Source organism: Oncorhynchus gorbuscha, linkage group LG04 (genome assembly GCF_021184085.1).
Source record: "Oncorhynchus gorbuscha isolate QuinsamMale2020 ecotype Even-year linkage group LG04, OgorEven_v1.0, whole genome shotgun sequence".
Lineage (NCBI taxonomy): Eukaryota > Metazoa > Chordata > Actinopteri > Salmoniformes > Salmonidae > Oncorhynchus > Oncorhynchus gorbuscha.
In genome coordinates, this window is record NC_060176.1 from 14,477,540 (window position 1) to 14,499,854 (window position 22,315).

The 22,315-nt window shown below is 43.5% G+C and overlaps 1 protein-coding gene across 2 annotated transcripts in view; it reads right to left on the reverse strand.

Annotated features, from left to right (window-relative positions):
• Window positions 1-22,315, reverse strand: part of LOC124033699 (RNA-binding Raly-like protein) — a 79,879-nt gene that overhangs the window by 51,972 nt on the left and 5,592 nt on the right. For both annotated transcript variants that reach the window (XM_046345890.1, XM_046345889.1), the window contains exon 2: window positions 12,340-12,415. In XM_046345890.1, the coding sequence (XP_046201846.1) occupies window positions 12,340-12,415 (76 nt within the window). The remainder of the gene's footprint in view (window positions 1-12,339; window positions 12,416-22,315) is intronic.

Consider the following 22,315-nt stretch of genomic DNA (forward strand, 5'->3'; position numbering starts at 1 on the left):
CTTGCCGCCCTGGGGCTTCAGAGCCCATTTCCTGTTGTGCAGTGTGATAAGTTTCTCTGTCAGATCCTCCCAGCACTACTATATTTCTGATAAGCTCCGCTGCTAGTTTTCCAGACCTCTGGCACAGAGATCAATTTGAGATTGATTCGGAATGCCCTGCTGGGCCGAGCTGGGAGATCAATTTGAGATGGATTGTTCACGCCAGGGGGCAAACGGCACACAGCTCTCTCTCTCTCTCTCCCTTACTTGCTTTCTTTACCTCCCGTCACACTCCCGCCTTTCTCCTCATCCCTCTCTCCCTCCCTTCTGCTCTATCTTTTTCTCATCCTCCATCACTCTAGGTCCTTTCCTACATTGCTCTTCCCTCTCATCTCTCTCTCTCTCTCTCTCTCTCTCTCTCTCTCTCTCTCTCTCTCTCTCTCTCTCTCTCTCTCTCTCTCTCTCTCTCTCTCTCTCTCTCTCTCTCTCTCGTGACAGTAGAATCTCTCATTTCCATCTCCACTTCCCATACTCTGTAACTCTCTACCTCTCCTCTCCCCTTTCTCTCCTCTCCCCCCTCTCCCGGGGTGTGTATGTGTGTGTCAGGCAGACTGAGGAGCAGTAGGGGTAGGAATGACTCCATTAGCTCAGGGCCAGCTCCTGTGGAGTGAAGCTTTAGGCCACCACAGATAACTCATCTGGCTTGGTAATGTACACACACACAGACCACAGAGAATACGAATGGATACACCCCTGGCCTCACAAACACACAACCACACACACACAAGGAAACACACACACACATATAGCATAGGCCAGGTCCATTATCCCCAGACAAGTGACCATGGTCAGCCAACCTCCTAGCCTGTCACCCCCAATGGATTCTGAACGTATCTCCACACAATTTTTAAAAATGTTTTGATTTAACCAGGTAGACCAGATGAGAACAAGTTCTCATTTACAACTGCGACCTGGCCAAGATAAAGCAAAGTAGTGCGTCAGAACCACAACACAGAGTTACACATGGGATAAACAAACATACAGTCAATAACATAATAGAAAAATCTGTATACAGTGTGAAAATGAAGTAAGAAAGTAAGAAGATAAATCGTGTGGCGAAGTAATTACAATTTAGCAATTAACACTGGGGTGATAGATGTGCAGATGAGGATGTGCAAGTGGAGATACTGGTGTGCAAAAGAGCAGAAAAACAAAAACAAATATGGGATGAGGTAGGTAGTTGGTTGGATGGGCTATTTACAGATGGGCTATGTACAGCTGCAGCGATCGGTAAGCTGCTCTGACAGCTGACGCTTAAAGTTAGTGAGCGAGATATAAGTCTCCAACTTCAGTGATTTTTGCAATTCGTTCCAGCCATTGGCAGCAGAGAACTGGAAGGAAAGGCAGACAAAGGGAATGTTGTCCAGTGAAATATACCTGCTGGAGCAAGTGCTACGGGTGGGTGCTGCTATGGTGACCAGTGAGCTGAGATAAGGCGGAGCTTTACATATCAAAGACTTATAGATGACCTGGAGCCAGTGGGTTTGGTAACGAATATGTAGCGAGGACCAGCCAATGAGAGCATACAGGTCGCAGTGGTGGGTAGTATATGGGGATTTGGTGACAAAACGGAGGGCACTGTGATAGACTGCATCCAATTTGCTGAGTAGAGTGTTGGAGGCTATTTTGTAAATGACATCGCCGAAGTCAAGGATCGGTAGCATAGTCAGTTTTACGAGGGTATGTTTGGCAGCTTGAGTGAAGGAGGCTTTGTTGCGAAATAGGAAGCTGATTCTAGTCATCAGGCCCAGGGCAGACCCATCTCCATCTCTTTATCCTTCCATCCCTTCACCCCATATGCACTCCTCCATCCCTCCACCAATACATCCCATCCATCTCTGCATCCTACAACCCCACCATCCATTCACCCCATCCATCCCTTTACTTTTGTCTCTCCTCTCTGGCCCAGTGGCCAGTGTTATTACCATATGGAAACCTCCTTCCCTATCTATCTCTTCCCTGACCTTATCTCCAACTAGACCCTGACCTTATCTCCAACTAGACCCTGACCTTATCTCCAACTATCTCCAACTAGACCCTGACCTTATCTCCAACTAGACCCTGACCTTATCTCCAACTAGACCCTGACTTTTCTCCAACTAGACCCTGGCCTTATCTCCAACTAGACCCTGACCTTATCTCTAACTAGACCCTGACCTTATCTCCAACTAGACCCTGACCTTATCTCTACCTAGACCCTGACCTTATCTCCAACTAGACCCTGACCTTATCTCTAACTAGACCCTGACCTTATCTCTAACTAGACCCTGACCTTATCTCCAACTAGACCTTGACATTGTCTCTAACTAGACCTGATCTCTAACTATACCCTGACCTTATCTCTAAATAGACCATGACCTTATCTCCAACTAGACACTGACCTTATCTCCAACTAGACCCTGACATTGTCTCTAACTAGACCTTATCTCTAACTAGACCCTGACCTTATCTCTAACTAGACCCTGACCGTATCTCTATTTAGACCCTGACCTTATCTCTATCTAGACCCTGAGCTTATCTCCAACTCGACCCTGACCTTATCTACAACTAGACCCTGACCTTATCTACGACTAGACCCTGAGCTTATCTCCAACTAGACCCTGACCTTATCTCTAACTAGACTCTGGCCTTATCTCCAACTAGACCCTGACCTTATCTCTAACTAGACCTTATCTCTAACTAGACCCTGACCTTATCTCTAACTTGACCCTGACCTTATGTCTAACTAGACCTTATCTCCAACTATACCCTGACATTGTCTATAACTAGACCTTATCTCTAACTAGACCCTGACCTTATCTCTAACTAGACCATGACTGTATCTCCAACTAGACCCTGACATTGTCTCCAACTAGACCCTGACATTGTCTCTAACTAGACCTTATCTCTAACTAGACCCTGACCTTATCTCTATCTAGACCCTGACCTTATCTCTAACTAGACCCTGACCTTATCTCCAACTAGACCCTGACCTTATCTCTAACTAGACCCTGACCTTATCTCTATCTAGACCCTGACCTTATCTCTAACTAGACCTTATCTCTAACTAGACCTGATCTCTAACTAGACCTTATCTCTAACTAGACCCTGACCTTATCTCTATTTAGACCCTGACCTTATCTCTATCTAGACCCTGACCTTATCTCTAACTAGACCCTGACCTTATCTCTATCTGGACCCTGACCTTATCTCCACACCAGCTCTGGAGCCCACAACACTGACTGGGACTGTTACTGTAGATAGCACTGACCTTTACACTCAGCCTAAGGATGTGGAACACTGTACAGCAGGAAGGCTGCATTTATGGAACAGAGGAGGAGGAAGACGAGTGTTTGAGAAGAGGAGTGTACAATGTTTGGTTGACCTTTTATGGTTTACTTGTCTGACCTCACAGAGGCCTCATTTACCTATTGACCTGACCCTGTTAGCAGTCAGGACCATACTTTATCTAGACAAGCACAGGGAGAGAAGAAGTGAGCCAACAAATCCCAGAGACTAACCTTATACCCCTGGCTTGTGGACCACCAGGAAAGGGAGCTGAGGTCATGAGCCGTAGCCCAGTGCGGTGCCCTTGGCTGGGTTGCCCATGCAGCCAGAGTCACTGCAGGGAGATGGAGCCTCCACACCTGGGTGCCTCTATAAGAGCCTGTCACCACTTTATTAATCAGACTGTCACCTGGATGCCCGGCCTGGGCTGAACAGTAACATGACCCAAAGCTATGTGACACCTCATTACACTAAAGGTTTTATTCTCTCTCATTCTGGGAGTGACCACCCTCACCTCCCGAATACCACACTAGATATTATATTATACCCACCACACTCCTACCCTCCTCTGCCCCCTCTACAGCACTTTTGTTTGCCAAGAGTGACCACCCTCTTCCCCAAATAACACACTCGCTAATCCTCCATGGTATCCTCCCACCCCGTGCCCCGGTGGCTGGTTAGGGCTCTGGCTCTGGCCCTAACCAGCCAGTCTAATAGGGAAGTGAAGTGTGGTGCGTGCCATCGGCCCCAGCAGCTGCAGATAGTCCATGCCCCTATTCCACCCTTGCGCCCACCCCCCTGACCCCCTTTCCATTTCTGATCCTGTGACAGATGGATCTGATCTATTATTACTCCCCATCCAATCGCCAGCCCCCCCAGTAATGAAAACAGATGATGCCACATTAGAGGAATGGAAAATACACAAGACCAGATGCCTAGCACACACTGCCCTGTGTTCAGTCAGACCCTCCTCTCCTGCCTCATCTCATTCTCCCCACTGAGGGAAAATGGAGCAGACAGTAATGGCCGGTGTAATTTCAGGGTCCAAGCTGGACCTTTATATTTACAAGTGAATGCTTACATGGCCACAGAACAGTGCTGATGAGTGTGGAGGGTTTAGAGTTGCAGTGACTCCCTCAGATGAAAAGGCAGGGAATTATTACTGTAAATGTCCATGTTAAAACGTGTAGCATGTACAATAATTACACAATAACAAATGTGATTGTAATACAAACTGATTCCACTCATCTTTGCTTTCCCAAACACATGAAAAGCTATAGTTTGGAGCATTTTTGTTTCCTAAATATGTTACAAATGTATTGGAAACAGATTATCAAGTCATTTTACATGCCATGGAACATGTTAGAATGGCAAATGCAATGTGCTCATTTTGTGAATTTCCAGTAGGGAGAGGTAATAACATTTGTGGCTTTATGCAAAACAGAAGGAGTGTAGTTAGTCTTCACTCCCCTGGGCAGTTGTTTCATCCTAGTGATTCAGGGCTCTGAACTACAGAGATGTCTTATTATACTCTCCACATCCCTCAGCCTTTATAAACTCACTAACTAAATCATCTGCTGTTCCATAAAAGCACAATTAGAGAGAAGAGCTGTTTGCTCATACAATAATTTACTGCTTACATGCTCCCTGCGCTGCCTCAAACTTCCAGCTCGGTGTGCCATGGGAATGTGTGTGCATGTGTGACGTGTGTGTGTGTGTGTGTGTGTGTGTGTGTGTGTGTGCGTGCGTGCGTGCGTGCGTGTGTGTGTGTGTGTGTGTGTGTGTGTGTGTGTGTGTGTGTGTGTGTGTGTGTGTGTGTGTGTGTGTGTGTGTGTGTGTGTGTGTGTGTGTGTGTGTACAAGCATATGTGTGTAGAGCGTGAGAGAGACGGTTGGCTTTTCATAGCACCTGAGTCTCTGTGTGCAGGACAAACAGTAACGTGAGCTTTTGTAGCGGTGCACTGGAGCGAACGTGCAATGGCAGCTGTATCTCTGCCCCAAACAGTGTGAAACTGTGCCCCCATTCCTCATCCCACAGCTGGGCCACGCAGAGCCACACAGCCCCTGTCACCGCCTGCAGTCCTGGAGGAAACAAACGATGACAAAACCCATCCACTGTCAGGGTCATCCAAGAGCACCGTCTTCAGTGAGACAGATGAGAGAGAGAGAGCCAGAGAGAGAAGAGAGAGAGAGACAGAGAGATAAGAGAGAGAGAGACAGAGAGATAAGAGAGAGAGAGATAAGAGAGAGAGAGAGCCAGAGAGAGAAGAGAGAGAGCCAGAGAGAGAAGAGAGAGAGAGCCAGAGAGAGAAGAGAGAGAGAGACAGAGAGATAAGAGAGAGAGACAGAGAGATAAGAGAGAGAGAGATAAGAGAGAGCGAGAGCCAGAGAGAGAAGAGAGAGAGCCAGAGAGAGAAGAGAGAGACGAGCGCGAGAGCCAGAGAGAGGAGAGAGAGAGCCAGAGAGAGCCGGAGAGAGAAGAGAGAGAGAGACAGAGAGAGAAGAGAGAAGCTATAATATGACGTGATGTGTGTGGTCAGGTGTGTTGCTAGGTGTTTGAAGTCCATTGCTACTTATCTGAACTGCCAGGTGTATCTATTTCTGCTAGGTGTTTGATGTCTATTTATAGTCACACTGGACTACATGTATGAGCTGTGTCATGGTGGGAATGCTGCCTGCTTGAATGTCAGGTGTCTCTCTGTTATCTTACTCTCTTCTACATTCCATCACTGAAGTGTGCCTGTGCTGTGTTCAAAGCCATATCTATGTCTGTTATCTCAGGTGTGTGTTACATGTCCTACATCAGTGGAGACCACTCTGTTGGAGAGAGGTGAGGGTGACGGGTGCAGAGGGAGGGGACTGGGGTAGTGTGGGAGGGGGTGGGCGTGGAAAGAAAAGGGGTTCCTTTGGTATGAGGGAACAGCGGGTTGAGGGTTAGGGTTTTACCAGGATGTGGACATGAAGCTAGGGTTACGGTTAGAGTGGTGGTTGAGGCTAGGGTTGACCTGAGATGTGGACTTGAATCTAGGGTTAGGGGTTAGGGGACAGGGCTGGTCAGACAGAGACGGTGTGGTAGAGAGCAGAAAGAGGGAGGTGTGATGCAGATTAAAGGCACCTGAAGGGCAGGGTGTGGGCGGAACATTCCTGCTATAACCACATACGATACACCAGGGTGATTCCCGTCCTTGGGGTGATCCCTGGAGCTCTCCGGGATGGACAGGGAATACTGGCATCACCATACCATTCTGGCATCACCATACCATACTGGCATCACCACAGTTTTAAAAAGAGAAAACAACATTCTGCTACATGAATGTATAGTGTTGACCATGAATGTATAGTGTTGACCATGAATGTATAGTGTTGACCATGAATGTATAGTGTTGACCATGAATGTATAGTGTTGACCATGAATGTATAGTGTTGACCATGAATGTATAGTGTTGACCATGAATGTATAGTGTTGACCATGAATGTATAGTGTTGACCATGAATGTATAGTGTTGACCATGAATGTATAGTGTTGACCATGAATGTATAGTGTTGACCATGAATGTATAGTGTTGCTGTCCTGATATGACATATATTCCTCCAGCTATCTCAGCACAGTAACTCTGGTGTAGCTGCAGGGCTGCCTATCCAATGGCTAACCGTTAACAATAATCAGATCCAATCCCATGCATGCACTTTATCAACAGATTGATTAAAACATTGACTAAGACAGCCCAGATAGAACACACAGTATGTAAGGGATAATCAATGAGGGGCTATGCGTTCTATGGAAAATAATGAATGACGTGGAAGGTGTGCTCCACAATGTGTTAGCGGAGTGGAACTGACCTTAAACAGAGTTGCATTATTTTCCAGAGAACGCATAGAGTAGGGTGACCAGACGTCCCTGTTTTCCGGGGACAGTCCCCATTATTGGTGGCGTTGTGCTTGTTTTGTCCAGCAGAGGGGGCTGCTCCCTATAATAGCTTCATTCACTCTTCTTCTACTAACTACATGCTCGCGATAGTTTTAGAGAAAACTGCTGTGGAAAACTTTGCCAGAAGCCTGCAAGTGTCAAGTGAATCTATAACATCACCACAAACCTCTGTTCAAGCCAGGTAAGTTACAATTGTTTGAGATACTAGCTAATGATGTTATAATGTCACAATTTATTATATAGATAGATGATCTGCTTTATAAGGCATAGGTTATGCTAGCTAACATTAGCTATGTCGACTAAGTTAACGTTATCTAGCTAGGTTAGCTAGCTACTTTCATGGTAGCTAGGTTAAAAAAACGTTCACATGTAAACATGCAGTGGACGGGCTATTTTGAAAATATGATTATATTAAATTAATGCATAATTCTGAGAATATTTATTTGTAGATTACAATTTTAATGGTTTGGTATTATAAGTGGTGTGAAAATATATGTAGAAATGTTCATGGATAACATTAGCATAATGTTTTCTGTTAGAGTGGAGAGGATGAAGACTGGATAGGAAGAAGAGTGAAAGAGATAGAGGAGGGAAGGTAAAGATATGATTACAGAGCCTGCCAATTTATTATTGCAAACAATGTTTTTGAGATAAAATACAAAAATGAGACAAGCAATGGGAATCCAAAGTATTGTATCTAATAGTGTACTATTTATTATTAAAGCTTGGAAAAGGAAAAAGGAAGGGAGTAAAAAGTGTGAAGCGAGGAGAGTGTGGAAGAGTGAGGTGGAAAGGTAAAGAGAAGGAAAGGAAGAAAGAGCAAGAAGACGAGTGAAGAAAAGAGGAGAAAGATTGGAGGAGAAGAAAAAGAGAGTAAGAAGAGTGACACAGGGAGAGTGAAGAACACAGAGGAGGTACAATGGCTCTTTCCAAGAAACGGAAATGCCATTTTAATGACAACATGATGAGAGAATTTCCATTTATACGCTCAGGTCAAGACGATAGAATGGTTAACTGCACCCTTTGTAGGTCCTCTTTTTCAATTGGCAGAGGGGGAAGAACAGCAGTGGTAGAACATCAACAGACCAAAAAGCATAAAGCCTCTCTGATTGCCCATGTTGGTATGCCCTCTGTCACCACATTCTTCAATAATATAATAATAATAATAATAATAATATAATAATAATAATATAATAATATAATAATTATATAATAATATATAATAATATAATAATAATATAATAATAATAATAATATAATAATAATAATATAATAATAATATAATAATAATATAATAATATAATAATATATAATAATATATGCCATTTTAGCAGACGCTTTTAAGATGGTAGAGCCTTCCCAAGAAGAATATGATTTGGGTGTGCAGGAGGGTGTCTTTGCATACCACACTATGTGACACAATCATAGTTACAGATCTATGGACTGCACAGCACAACTGACACGGAAGCTTTATGAGCCAAAGTTTACATGTGTTAGGACAAAAGGTGAAGCCATAGTGAGTAACGTGTTAGCACCATGTGCTAGGACAAAATGTGAAGCCATAGTGAGTAACGTGTTAGCACCATGTGCTAGGACAAAAGGTGAAGCCATAGTGAGTAACGTGTTAGCACCATGTGTTAGGACAAAAGGTGAAGCCATAGTGAGTAACGTGTTAGCACCATGTGCTAGGACAAAAGGTGAAGCCATAGTGAGTAACGTGTTAGCACCATGTGCTAGGACAAAAGGTGAAGCCATAGTGAGTAACGTGTTAGCACCATGTGCTAGGACAAAATGTGAAGCCATAGTGAGTAACTTGTTAGCACCATGTGCTAGGACAAAAGGTGAAGCCATAGTGAGTAACGTGTTAGCACCATGTGCTAGGACAAAAGGTGAAGCCATAGTGAGTAACGTGTTAGCACCATGTGCTAGGACAAAATGTGAAGCCATAGTGAGTAACTTGTTAGCACCATGTGCTAGGACAAAAGGTGAAGCCATAGTGAGTAACTTGTTAGCACCATGTGCTAGGACAAAAGGTGAAGCCATAGTGAGTAACTTGTTAGCACCATGTGCTAGGACAAAAGGTGAAGCCATAGTGAGTAACGTGTTAGCACCATGTGCTAGGACAAAAGGTGAAGCCATAGTGAGTAACGTGTTAGCACCATGTGCTAGGACAAAAGGTGAAGCCATAGTGAGTAACGTGTTAGCACCATGTGCTAGGACAAAATGTGAAGCCATAGTGAGTAACTTGTTAGCACCATGGGCAACTACATTGGTAAAACAGGACCTAGATCAGGTTGAATTTGTGTCCCTGTCCATTGATGCGTCCAATCATGGACATGTAAAGCTGCTGCCAGTAGTAGTCAGATATTGTAAGATATATGATGGCAGCACATCTGTGGAAACAAAACTGCTTGATTTTGTTCAATTGAAAGGAGAAACAGCAGAGGAAATTGCAGCTGAGGTCCTGGTGGTCATCCAAAAATGACCACCATTCTCTGCCAACAACACAAATACCAACTTTGGAGGACTGAATAGGCTGGGGAGGGTCCATGTCCATACCAAAGTTAAAAATGCTCTGCAGCGGGAGGTCATTGTCTTAGGTTGTCCTGCCCACATCATTCATAACACGTCCAGAACAGCTTTGGATATGATTCCCCTTGATGTTGATTACCTGCTCACAAAGATATTTGGATATTTCATATTTTCACCGTCAGAGTAGAAAGACTGAAGAGCTTTTGTGATTTTGTTGGCCAGGAGTACCATAACATTTTAGGACACAACAATGTTCGCTGTCTGTCCATGCTCCATGCTCCCTGCTCTAGAAAGAGTGCTGAAAAGGTATGTGCCATTGAAATCCTTTTTTATTTCTGAAGACAAATGCCCGTTTGTCCTGCGAACAATGTTCGAAGATCCCACTGACTGAACTTTGGCTGGCCTTTGTCCATGGAAACTTGACTGTATTCAGTGACACGATCAAGATGCTTGAAGGCCAGGACCGCTGTGTGCTGTGGAGTCAGCTGCAATTCTGAGAAACATTGAGGCAAAATTGACTGCAAGACGTGATGACGACTGCAAGACATGATGGCAACTTCATTCCAGTTTTGGTCAGAGGACTCCTGAGAGAGCTAGAGGAAAATGGAGCAATGTCTATAGAGAGCTTTCTCAAAACATCCCAATAATTCTTCACTATGGCTGTGAACTACTTGCAAGCATGGGGAAAGCACACAGATAATCTAAAATATTTACATGGTCTCCTTTTAAAAAGGCAACCTCAGCGTGAAGAGATCCAGAAGGCAGCAGTCACACTGCAGGAAAAATGCCCCAATGTGACCATCAATGAGGATGCATTGTTTGACGAGGTTACTGGCCTGCAAGAGTTCCTAAAGGGGGGATCGCTTGAAGAATGGAAAACATCTGAGACACCGCTTAGTCAGAGATGGAGCACGGTGGTTACCCACTTCAAAGAGAACGACATCCCACACACTAACCTGGCTAGATTAGCGTCTGTTGTCATGTGCTTACCTGGAAGTAATGCACCAGTCGAGAGAATGTTCTCCCAAATGAATGATATATGGACAGCAGCAAGAAATAGGTTCACAATAAGGCCGTGCTTATTGTGAAGACAAACTTCAACCTCCCCTGCCAGGAGTCCATGGAGGAGCTGGCCAATGACAGAGTAATCCTGAAGAAGATACATTCTTCTGAGAAATATACAGATTAGGTTGGAATAAGTATATTAATGTAGTTACCAATCTCATCATCATCTTATTTCTTTATTACGTTGTTAAGTATTTCACATATACTATTGTCTGTTTTTTTTCTTCAATTTTGCTCATGTTCTCTTCTGCTCTTATTCTACCCAGACTACAGGACCACTGAATGGCTGTTCACATCTGACTGTTCTGTCTTGTCTGTAGTGTTTCTGTAGCAGTTGTTTTCTCTATCACAGTGGGCCTGTTAGACTAAATACATGAAACCGGAATTGTCCCCCTTTTTTATTTCATAGATAATAACATTGGATATTTTAATTATATATTGACCCCTGAACTGGAAATGTCCCCGGTTTTAATTTCAGAAATCTAGGCACCTTAGTATAGAGCCCCACATTGATGATCCCTTTTATACCATGACTATAGTTTAACACATGTGCTGCTAAAGATGTGTTAATTTGCAGGTATAAATATGTTCAACCTCCACTGCAGTAGGTAACAAGTTTACTAGATAGCTACAGTAGTTGCCTTGGTAACCAACCAAACAGACTTGCTAGTTTAGCTAACTAAACTGCTGTAGAAAATTTGATCCAAAGATTAAGGAAGAGACCATTTAATTGTATAACAGAAATATCTTCAATCAAGCAGCTGCATGGGAGATCTATCTCTGATTCCACAGGGAACAACTCAAAGAATAAATGGTTTCATGCCCCTTATATATTGAGAGGTCATAATACAATCATACTGTTTACGCAACAGATCTTTTCTAAGAGCAACAGTTCCAGAACACAATGGCCTTGTGTTGGGGTGTCGACATAACAGGAGTCTACACAAGGCATAACATCACAGTTCAAAACAGAAACTGTTCCTTGAGAAGTTACAACAGCTCACCCCAAATTCTGATACAACAAAACCATCAGTTCTAGCTTGCTATTAGGAAAATCAAAATTAATAATGCCAATAATGTTTTCAATGCGACTTTTGCTTTCAAATGCAACTCAAATATAGAACATATAAGATTGAACTAAAGCCATTGAATTCTACCGTGCAAATATACTGTGCTTTATAATGCACGCTCTAGAATGTCCTTCAAGCCAATCAGAAACGAGTATTCAACAATGCCATGGTATAAATTATTATATAGTATAAATAATGTGTGTGTGTGTGTGTGTGTGTTTCTCTGGTTTATCCCCATTTCTCAGCAGGGGGAAACACACCCAGCAACAACCTTATTTCATTACCCACAACCCATCACGAGGTGGGATATTTACCACGGCAACAGGGTTTTCTGCTGTAGGGCACACATAACAGAGAGAAGAGTGTGTGTGTGTGTGTGTGACACGCAGGTTAGCAGTTTAAAGTCATGTGAAAGTGTATAAACTGATATGAGACTCACCCGTATGGATTGCTGCTGGGTCTCTTGCTGCTGGTCCTGGAACGGCTGGACTTCAGCTCTCCACTCATGCTAATGTCTGTAAAGAACAACACAACCATGGTCAGGTGTGAAAAGGCATGGCACAGTATGGCATAACTTGCTCCGTAACTTGCTTTAACCAACCATATCTTTTCTGTTTTTACTCTATCAATTGACTTTTGTTGTTTCCGTCATGTGGCATGAAAAACGACAGTGGTTGGCAGAAACATACTGTCACCCAGGCTGTTTAGCTACACACGGACACTAACTGTGTCTGTGTTGGCGCCAACCAGCATCAGAAACACACGTCTGTACATCAAGAGACTCTTGTCACAGCACATTAGCTTACTGGCGTTGAGACACATGGCACTGGTCATTCCGACTTGCACACATATTTGCACACACACACACAACATTCACACACCGTCCCCACGGCTCAATTATACCGGAGCCATCTTGATTATTGCACATGCCAGAGCACCTCTCCCTTCATGGCGTGTGAGAGGGGATGGTGGTTCAGAGAAGAGAGGCCATTCTAACATGGACAGATGGGAGAGGGGACTAGAGCGTGACTGAGCCGGCTGCAGAGAGAGAGATGTAATGGGGGAGTGTGCATCTTTGTGTGTGTGGTGGGCTTGTATTATTATCCTTGTGGGTACTGGAAAATCCCCAAAATCCCCACAAGGATAGCAAAACAAGGAAAATTCTCAGGTCCCCATGAGGACACAGGCTATTTTAGATTTAGGGTTAGGATTACAATTAGGTTTAGCATTACGGTTAGGGGTTAGGTTTAGGGTTAGGAGTTAGGGTTAGGTTTGGGGTAAGGATTTTAAATGAAAGTACATTTTTTGGTCCCCATAAGAATAGTAAACATATGCTGTATGTGTGTGCCTTTGTGTAGGTTTGCTCTCCCCTTTTTATATCCTGACCAAGCTAATTTGCCTGTCCTCCAGGGTCTGGGTGTGACCTAGGTCTCCACCGCATGGCCCGGCTCGGGCTCTCCCTGCTGGGATTGGCAGGGTGGGTCAGGCTGGCAGAGTGGCAGTACTCTGGAGCTCAGGCCCATGGCCAGCCTAGCCTCCCACAGTGACAGCATGCCTGATAAGCGGAGCTGTGCTGCCTAATTGCCCTCCGTCTGTCACAGGGAAATGTATGGGCTCTCAGTCTGCAGAGTTTTGACAACGCACCCCGCCGTCCACTGCCTCCTGTCCACATCCAGTGGCACACATGGGTCAACAACCACCTACAGACAGATACAGTATGCACAAACAAGCAAAGTATACACACTGCTGGTAGGAATATGCCTTGGTGAATGTAATTTCTAACAATTTCATGTTTTCTGAAGAGACATTTAGAAGAGCATTTGAAACCAAGCCCACAGCTACAGTGGCTTGCGAAAGTATTCACCCCCTTGTCATTTTTCATATTTTATTGCCTTTCAAACTGGAATTAAAATGGATTGGGGGGGGGGGTTGTATCAATTGATTTACACAACATGCCTACCACTTTGAAGATGCTCAATGTTTTTTATTGTGAAACAACCAGGAAATAATAAAAAAATGAAAACATGAGCATGAATAACTATTCACCCCCCCAAAGCCAATACTTTGTAGAGCCACATTTTTCAGAAATTACAGCAGCAAGTCTCTTGGGGTATGTCTCTATAAGCTTGGCACATCTAGCCACATCTAGCCTGCTCCTTGAAGTTGGATGGGTTCCGCTGGTGTACAGCAATCTTTAAGTCATACCACAGATTCTCAATTGGATTGAGGTCTGGGAATTGACTAAGCCATTCCAAGACATTTAAATGTTTCCCCTTAAACCACTTGAGTGTTGCTTTAGCAGTATGTTTAGGGTCATTGTCCTGCTGGAAGGTGAACCTCCGTCCCAGTCTCAAATCTCTGGAAGACAAACAGGTTTCCTTCAAGAATTTCCCTGTATTTAGCGCCATCCATCATCCCTTCAATTCTGACAAGTTTCCCAGTCACTGCCGATGAAAAACATCCCCACAGCATGATGCTGTCACCACCATGCTTCACTGTGGGGATGATGTTCTCGGGGTGATGCAAATTGTTGGGTTTGCGCCAGACATAGTGTTTTCCTTGATGGCCGAAAAAGCTCAATTGTAGTCTCATCTGACCAGAGTACCTTCTTCCATATGTTTGGGGTGTCTCCCACATGACTTTTGGCGAACACCAAATGTGTTTGCTTATTTTTTTCTTTAAGCAACGGCTTTTTTTCTGGCAACTCTTCCGTAAAGCCCAGCTCTGTGGAATGTACAGCTTAAAGTGGTCCTGTGGACAGACATTCCAATTTCCGCTGTGGAGCTTTGCACCAAATCTTATTTAGGGGCTTCAAAGCAAAGGGGGTGAATACATATGCACGCACCCCTTTTTTTTATTGTTTGAAAAAAATATTAATTTCACTTAACCAATTTAGACTATTTTGTGTATGTCCATTACATGAAATCGAAATAAAAATACATTTAAATTACAGGTTGTAATACAACAAAATAGGAAAAATGCCAAGGGGGATGAATACTTTTGCAAGGCACTGTATAAGCCATTAGTAGCATTGAGATGATATCGCAGGTTAGCTGCATCACTATAACGTTAAACCTACAGGCTTCAGTAGTGACTACAACACGGTTGGGGGAATACTGTCCCTCTTGTTATGTTTACTGAGCTGAGCTGAGCTGAGCTGAGCTGAGCTGAGCTGAGCTGAGCTGAGCTGAGCTGAGCTGAGCTGAGCTGAGCTGAGCTGAGCTGAGCTGAGCTGAGCTGAGCTGAGCTGAGCTGAGAGAGAGAGAGACCCCCCCATGCATCCTGCTCTACAGGGGACCAGCCTCAGGAGGGAGGGATGTGCTGTTTGGTAAACACACTACAACTCAAGGCAATTACATTTCCCTACTGCCTTCTCCACTTCAACACAAAGCAGGATGCCTCAATGCTAAAAAAACATAACTACAAAGCTTTAAATGTCTGCAGGGGACAGAACATGATTAGCGTGCCAATCATTTTGACTTTTTTGTTGATGTGTTCTTTTGTTTGGCTGTTTGAGAGACTTTTCGACTCGTTAGCAACCTGACCATTGGTGAGTAGATGGTTTGAAGTACAGTAGACCAACATGGAGACAAGAGGAAATCCATCACCCTCATGAACCTGGTTGTATAAGTTCAAATAGCCATCAGTATGTTGCTACATTTTCAGTCAATTTCACATGTTGCAACTCAATGTCTCATCTCGCCATAACTCTGCACTACAGAAAACTCCTGTATAGTTTTTGATAATTTCAAAGTTCTCATTTTGAGTGGGCAAGACTGCTCCCAAGCCACATGGTTCCATATAGTTAAACCTAGAGTAGTCGAAATGGGGAAGATGGGTGAACAAGGCAGACTCTGAGTTGGGGAAATGAGACAGGTTATGAGATGGATGAATGAAACAGGCTCTGAGTTGGGGGAATGAGACAGGCTATGAGCTGGGGCAATGAGACAGGCTATGAGACAGGTTCTAAGCTTGGGGAATGAGACAGGTTCTGAGCTTGGGGAATGAGACAGGTTCTGAGCTTAGGGATTGAGACAGGTTCTGAGCTTGGGGAATGAGACAGGTTCTGAGCCTAGGGAATGAGACAGACTCTGAGCTGGGGTAATGAGACAGGCTATGAGCTGGGGGAATGAGACAGGTTCTGAGCTTGGGGAATGAGACTGGTTCTGAGCTCAGGGAAGGTGACAGACTGAGCTGGGGTAATGAGACAGACTCTGAGCTGGAGTAATGAGACAGGTTCTGAGCTTGGGGAATGAGACAGGTTCCGAGCTTAGGGAAGGAGACAGGTTCTGAGCTTGGGGAATGAGACAGGTTCTGAGCTTGGGGAATGAGACAGGTTCTGAGCTTGGGGAATGAGACAGGTTCTGAGCTTGGGGAATGAGACAGGTTCTGAGCTTAGGGAATGAGACAGACTCTGAGCTTAGGGAATGAGACAGGCTCTGAGCTTGGGGAATGAGACAGGCTCTGAGCTGGGGGAATGAGACCGACTCTGAGCTTGAGGAATGAGACAGGCTCTGAGATGGGTGAATGAAACAGGCTATGAGCTAAGGGAATGAGATTGGCTCTGAGATGAGTGAATGAAACAGGTTCTGAGCTAGGGTAATGAGACAGACTGTGAGCTGGGAGAATGAGACAGGCTCTGAGATGGAGTAATGCGACAGACTCTGAGCTAGGGTAATGAGACAGACTCTGAGCTGGAAGAACGAGACAGGCTCTGAGATGGGGGAATGCACGCATAACTAGACTTACTGTAAGTGTAAGTTGCTTTGAAAAAAAGTGTATGTTAAAATGGAATATATTATTATATTCCCAGCTCCTGAATCATTAACAGATTACCAAACCATATCCCCCACCCCTGACCAATCTACAGACAACAAAACCATCTTACCCACTCCTCAGCCATCTCAAAAATACCAAAAAGGCTGTGCTTACACAGCCAGTTCTGATATATTTTTTTCTGCTAATTGGTCACATCAGATATTCTCATATCAGATCTTTTTTAGAGCTGATCTGATTTGTCCAGAGAGCAATTAGGGGGGGGTCAGAATTGGGCTACCTGTGTAAATGCAGCAAAAGTCTTCCCCACTCCTGACCCATCTACAGCAGACCACACTGCATGCGCCCCCATCCAAGCGAGACCAACTGTCACTCATCAAGAGCTGCTAATCAGTGGGAGCACTATCTGGGTGCGTTCTGCTGCCAAGTCGGAAAATTGCATCAACAAATGGTGAATTCCTGCCAGTTCACGCTGGGTTAAAAAAAGTGTTACAGTTGTCCACCAAAAATGACATTGCCGACTTAAGTGCAAAAGGCTTCAAATTGCTCATTGAACAAAGGGATGTTTGGGGGAGTATTGTGCTAATAATCGCCATCGACACGGGAGGTGTGAATTACAGACAATTACCACATGCCATGTGCTCAGATAGAAGCCATAGCTATTAGCCTAAACAATGAAAATCATGTTTTAAAGTGGCACTCCAGTCTGCTTTTCACCTCATTTATCACCTGATTACAACCCGTAGCGGTGCCTTGAGTAAAATAACTAGGGAAGCCAAGCCCCTCCCTTCCCCCATAACCTGTTAATTAATATGCCTTGCGACTGTGATCTAAAGGCCGAGACAATAAGAAGACACAGTGGCAGAATAAATTCAACCACACCTTTCTTTTTTCACAAAACCGGATCGCAACCTCTGTCCAGTGAAGTCCACAAAGCATATTGCATGTACAGTAACAGAGCTACAGCATAGTCAAGCAAACAACTACTGATTTAGAACCATCGAGAGCTATCGCAGGTCGCAAGAAAAACAGGAACTGCCTCCACTATTCCAGCACAATTTCAACTTCAACATTTCAACATCATCAAATCACCTCTGCTTAGTCTAATACAATGACAACAAAAAGATACCAAAAATAATTATGTCCAATCAACATAAGCTAAATATGATGTGGCTGTCCATGGTTCTGATTTCTGTGCTTGTGTGTGCGCGTTTGTGCATGTAGAGAAACATGTTGACTCACCCTACTTCTAGAGAAACGCCAATGCCACCCTCCTCTCTTTCATGTTGACGAAACAGTCTATGACTGTCATACAGTACATGCTTTTATTTGTTGTTGTCCTAGGCTTCCTGGCTACAGTGCTTGCTCGCTAGCCTAACTTCCATTTATGGGCAATGGGGCGGCAGGGTAGCCTAGTGGTTAGAGTGTTGGACTAGTAACCAGAAGGTAGCAAGTTCAAACCCCTGAGCTGACAAGGTACAAATCTGTTGTTCCGCTAGCTAGCCACCGGAAGACAACAACACAACAAGATGCAACAATTAAAGTTTTTCTGTCAATTAATTTCAATGGGATTTGATAGGAGGGATGGCTTTCCTTGACACTTTTTTTTTGGTGCGCCAGGACCATTCACAGTTAAGCTCACTCAGTACAGCTCAATGTGGATTGGCAAATTCTGTATACTATTTTTGTCAAGGGAGGCCAGATGTCTGCCTTCAATGCTACGGGGGGGCAACAATGTCAAATTTGTTTGGACCAGACAGCATCAGATAGATAGCCTACACTACAAATTATGAAACACAGAGAGATGAAAGATACATTATTTATTTATTTTTTCTTGTTAATTTTTTTATACATGCCACTGTTTACAAAACAAAAGGCACATCTCAATAGGTGGTCCAGGTAAGTATTGACATTTCAGTGGTGGGGTGGGCCCTTCCTCTTTTGTTCTCTTCTGCTCCTCTATTTTTCCTATTTTAATTGATTTTATTTCACCTTTATTTAACTAGGTTGGCCAGTTAAGAACAAGTTCTCATTATCAACTGTGACCTGGTCAAGATATATCAAAGCAAAAACGACAACACAGAGTTACACATGGGATAAACAAACGTACAGTCAATAACACAATAGGCAATAAATAGGCCAATAGTGGAGATTTAATTACAATTTAGCAATTTACACTGGAGTGTTATATAGTGGGGAGAACCAGTATTTGATACACTGCCGATTTTGCAGGTTTTCCTACTTACAAAGCATGTAGAGGTCTGTAATTTTTATCATAGGTGCACTTCAACTGTGAGAGACGGAATCTAAAACAAAAATTCAGAAAATCACATTGTATGATTTTTAAGTAATTAATTTGCATTTTATTGCATGACATAAGTATTTGATCACCTACCAACCAGATAGAATTCCGGCTCTCACAGACCTGTTAGTTTTTCTTTAAGAAGCCCTCCTGTTCTCCACTCATTACCTCTATTAACTGCACCTGTTTGCACTCGTTACCTGTATAAAAGACCCCTGTCCACACACTCAATCAAACAGACTCCAACCTCTCCACAATGGCCAAGACCAGAGAGCTGTGTAAGGACATCCGGGCTAAAATTGTAGACCTGCACAAGGCTGGGATGGGCTACAGGACAATAGGCAAGCAGCTTGGTGAGAAGGCAACAACTGTTGGGGCAATTATTAGAAAATGGAAGAAGTTCAAGATGACGGTCAATCACCCTCGGTCTGGGGCTCCATGCAAGATCTCACCTCGTGGGGCATCATGATCATGAGGAAGGTGAGGGATCAGCCCAGAACTACACGGCAGAACCTGGTCAATGACCTGAAGAGAGCTGGGACCACAGTCTCAAAGAAAATCAATAGTAACACACTACGCCGTCATGGATTAAAATCCTGCAGCGTGCACGCAAGGTCCCCCTGCTCAAGTCAGCGCATGTCCAGGCCTGTCTGAAGTTTTCCAATGACCATCTGAATGATCCAGAGGACGAATGGGAGAAGGTCATGTGATCTGATGAGACAAAAATAGAATTCATCCAATTTTCTGAGTAGAGTGTTGGAGGCTATTTTGTAAGTGACATCACCGAAGTCAAGGATTGGTAGGATAGTCAGTTTTACGAGGGTATGTTTGGCAGCCTGAGTGAAGGAGGCTTTGATGCGAAATAGGAAGTAAATTCTAGATTTAACTTTGGATTGGAGATGCTCAAGCAAGTGTCACGAATATTACCGAAGGTGACTCCCCTTCTTGTTCGGGTGGTGCTCGGCGGTCGTCGTCGCCGGTCTACTAGCTATCACCGATCCGTTGTTCTGTGTTCCTTTGGTTTTGTCTGATTGGTTTCACCTGTTTCTTGTTTGGTTGTTAGGGTGGGGTTATATATAGTTTGTTCAGCCCGCTTCTGTTTCGTGCGGGCTTGTTCGTCTGTTCTGTCACTCATTTGTCGTAACAGCAAGGGGGAGGCCGATGACATCACAGGTTCCCATCAGACCAACTCATTGAATGTTCTACTCCTTGAAGTTTACAGTTGTGTCTAAAAAAACACAATTTTACTCAAAACATGTTTTACCCTTTTGTGTCTGCACTTTACTTTATTTTTATACTAGGGATATCACTTTTCAACAGTAAACGTTCCTACATTTCTGGAGGATGTCTTTAAAATGTATGTGCATCCAGGTGTACTTATGTGGGTGAGTCAACTTATTTGAATGACATTATTTCCCTTTCCTGCAGTCAAATGTCCAAATGGCCCTCTAGCGGCTTCATGGGTGGAATATTATTCATATTTTCATAAATCCATAATTAATAAACATGATAAAAAAGAACACCAAAAATCCTGTGTTTCTATATCAGAAAGGTTTCTGTGATGCATATAAAGTCTAATATTGGGATGCAAACTCAAAATGTAGTTCATTTAAACTTTTTATCTGACATGGTACCGGTGTGTTACCATCTGTGAGGTGTATACTTTTGTTTCAACGTAGATTTGTTTAAGACTACCCACTGCAGTTTAACAAAGTGTGCTCCATTTGAAGTAGAAATAATTTTTTACATAAAAATGTATTACATAAAACAAAATGTTTCATAATTTTGAGACTACAGGAAATAGATTGACTGCTATGTTAAACAACTGCGGTCATGGCTGCTTTGGTTCTCAATAGCCTTGTGGCTGTTGTAATATTTTCACTGTAGAAAAAACAGATCTCTTAAAATACATTCTACAATGATTTTTTTACTTTTCCTATTGAAGGTAAAAGTTGCCCCTGACCGCCTTCTCACTTCCTGCTCTGCATTTAGCTATTCAGATATTTTGTATCTTTATTGATTTTGTAAGAACGGACATTGCAATGTTTTCAGCTGATGGCAACCTACGATGGTGTTATGCAAAGTGTGCTTGTCAAATGTGAGTAATTTTGCCTTCCATAACCAATGCTACGATGAGAACATGTACTATATACAAATTGCCTGTAACAGAGTCAAATGCAATATGACAATACAACTCAATTGGTTTCAAGGAACAACAATAATGACAGGGAGAGATGAAAGGAAACAAAAGCAACACAATGCAATTAGCTTTCCCACTGTGATCTCAATCCAAACACATTCCAGGATGCCGCTCAACACTAAAAACATCTAAAAACACTACCACAAAGCTTTTAATGTCTGCAGGGGATAGAACAGGACTAGAGTGACAAGAGTAACCATTTTTGGTACGTGTTGTGTTGTTGTTGTCTAAATGGCAGGCTTCCAGAGGGGGCATTAGCACTATGGGGTTGGAAGAGCATTTTGTGTTGAGGGGTCTGTTAACAGAGGACATACACAGATTGAGAGTCTATTAAGGAAAAACCAGGGAGGATACTAACAGACTCAAAGTGGTCACATACACATACAGTACATGGATGAGGCTATTGGACAGTCACCACAGTGCAGCCAGTGCACACATTAGTTGGCCAGGCACTCTGAGCAGATTAGTCAACCCAGAGTCAGGATGTGGGATGGACACACAAACACGTGTAGGGTTGCAAAATTACGCTAACTTTCCCAAAATTCCGGGGGTTTTCAGAAATTCCGTTTGAAAGATTTCTGAAATCAGGAGAGAATGAGCAGAAATTTCGGAAACTTCCACCCAGGATTTCTAAAAAACCTGGGAATTTGGGGAAAGTTCCTGGGATTTTTCAAGCCTACACAGATTGTACTTTATAACAAGAACACGGGCCTACAGTAAAAAACAAACAGTCATCGACAAGATGTTCTATGCATATTTTTCTATTGAATTCCTTATGGAATTTCTGATCACAGTGCAACAGCAGGGGTAGGAAATAACTATTGTAAGAAACACTAACTCCACTCTTTCAACCCCACTATTGATGTAACATGGAAATCACACAAATCCTAATTCAGTTCCTAATCTGACAAAATGAATAATGCATGGACCTCGATGCTGATGATCCCTTGTTCATGAGTTTATCTCCACAATCTCTGTGTTGAAGTCTGTGAACATGATGACAAAGAGGCCAGAAAGGGTGGAGGACTCGGTATAGAATCCCATCAACCAGGAAACCAGGAAACTGAGACAAAGATGCGTCATCAAACAAGTGGCTGCAGCCAGTGACTGTCTGTCAGTGTGACCAAAACCAAGGTC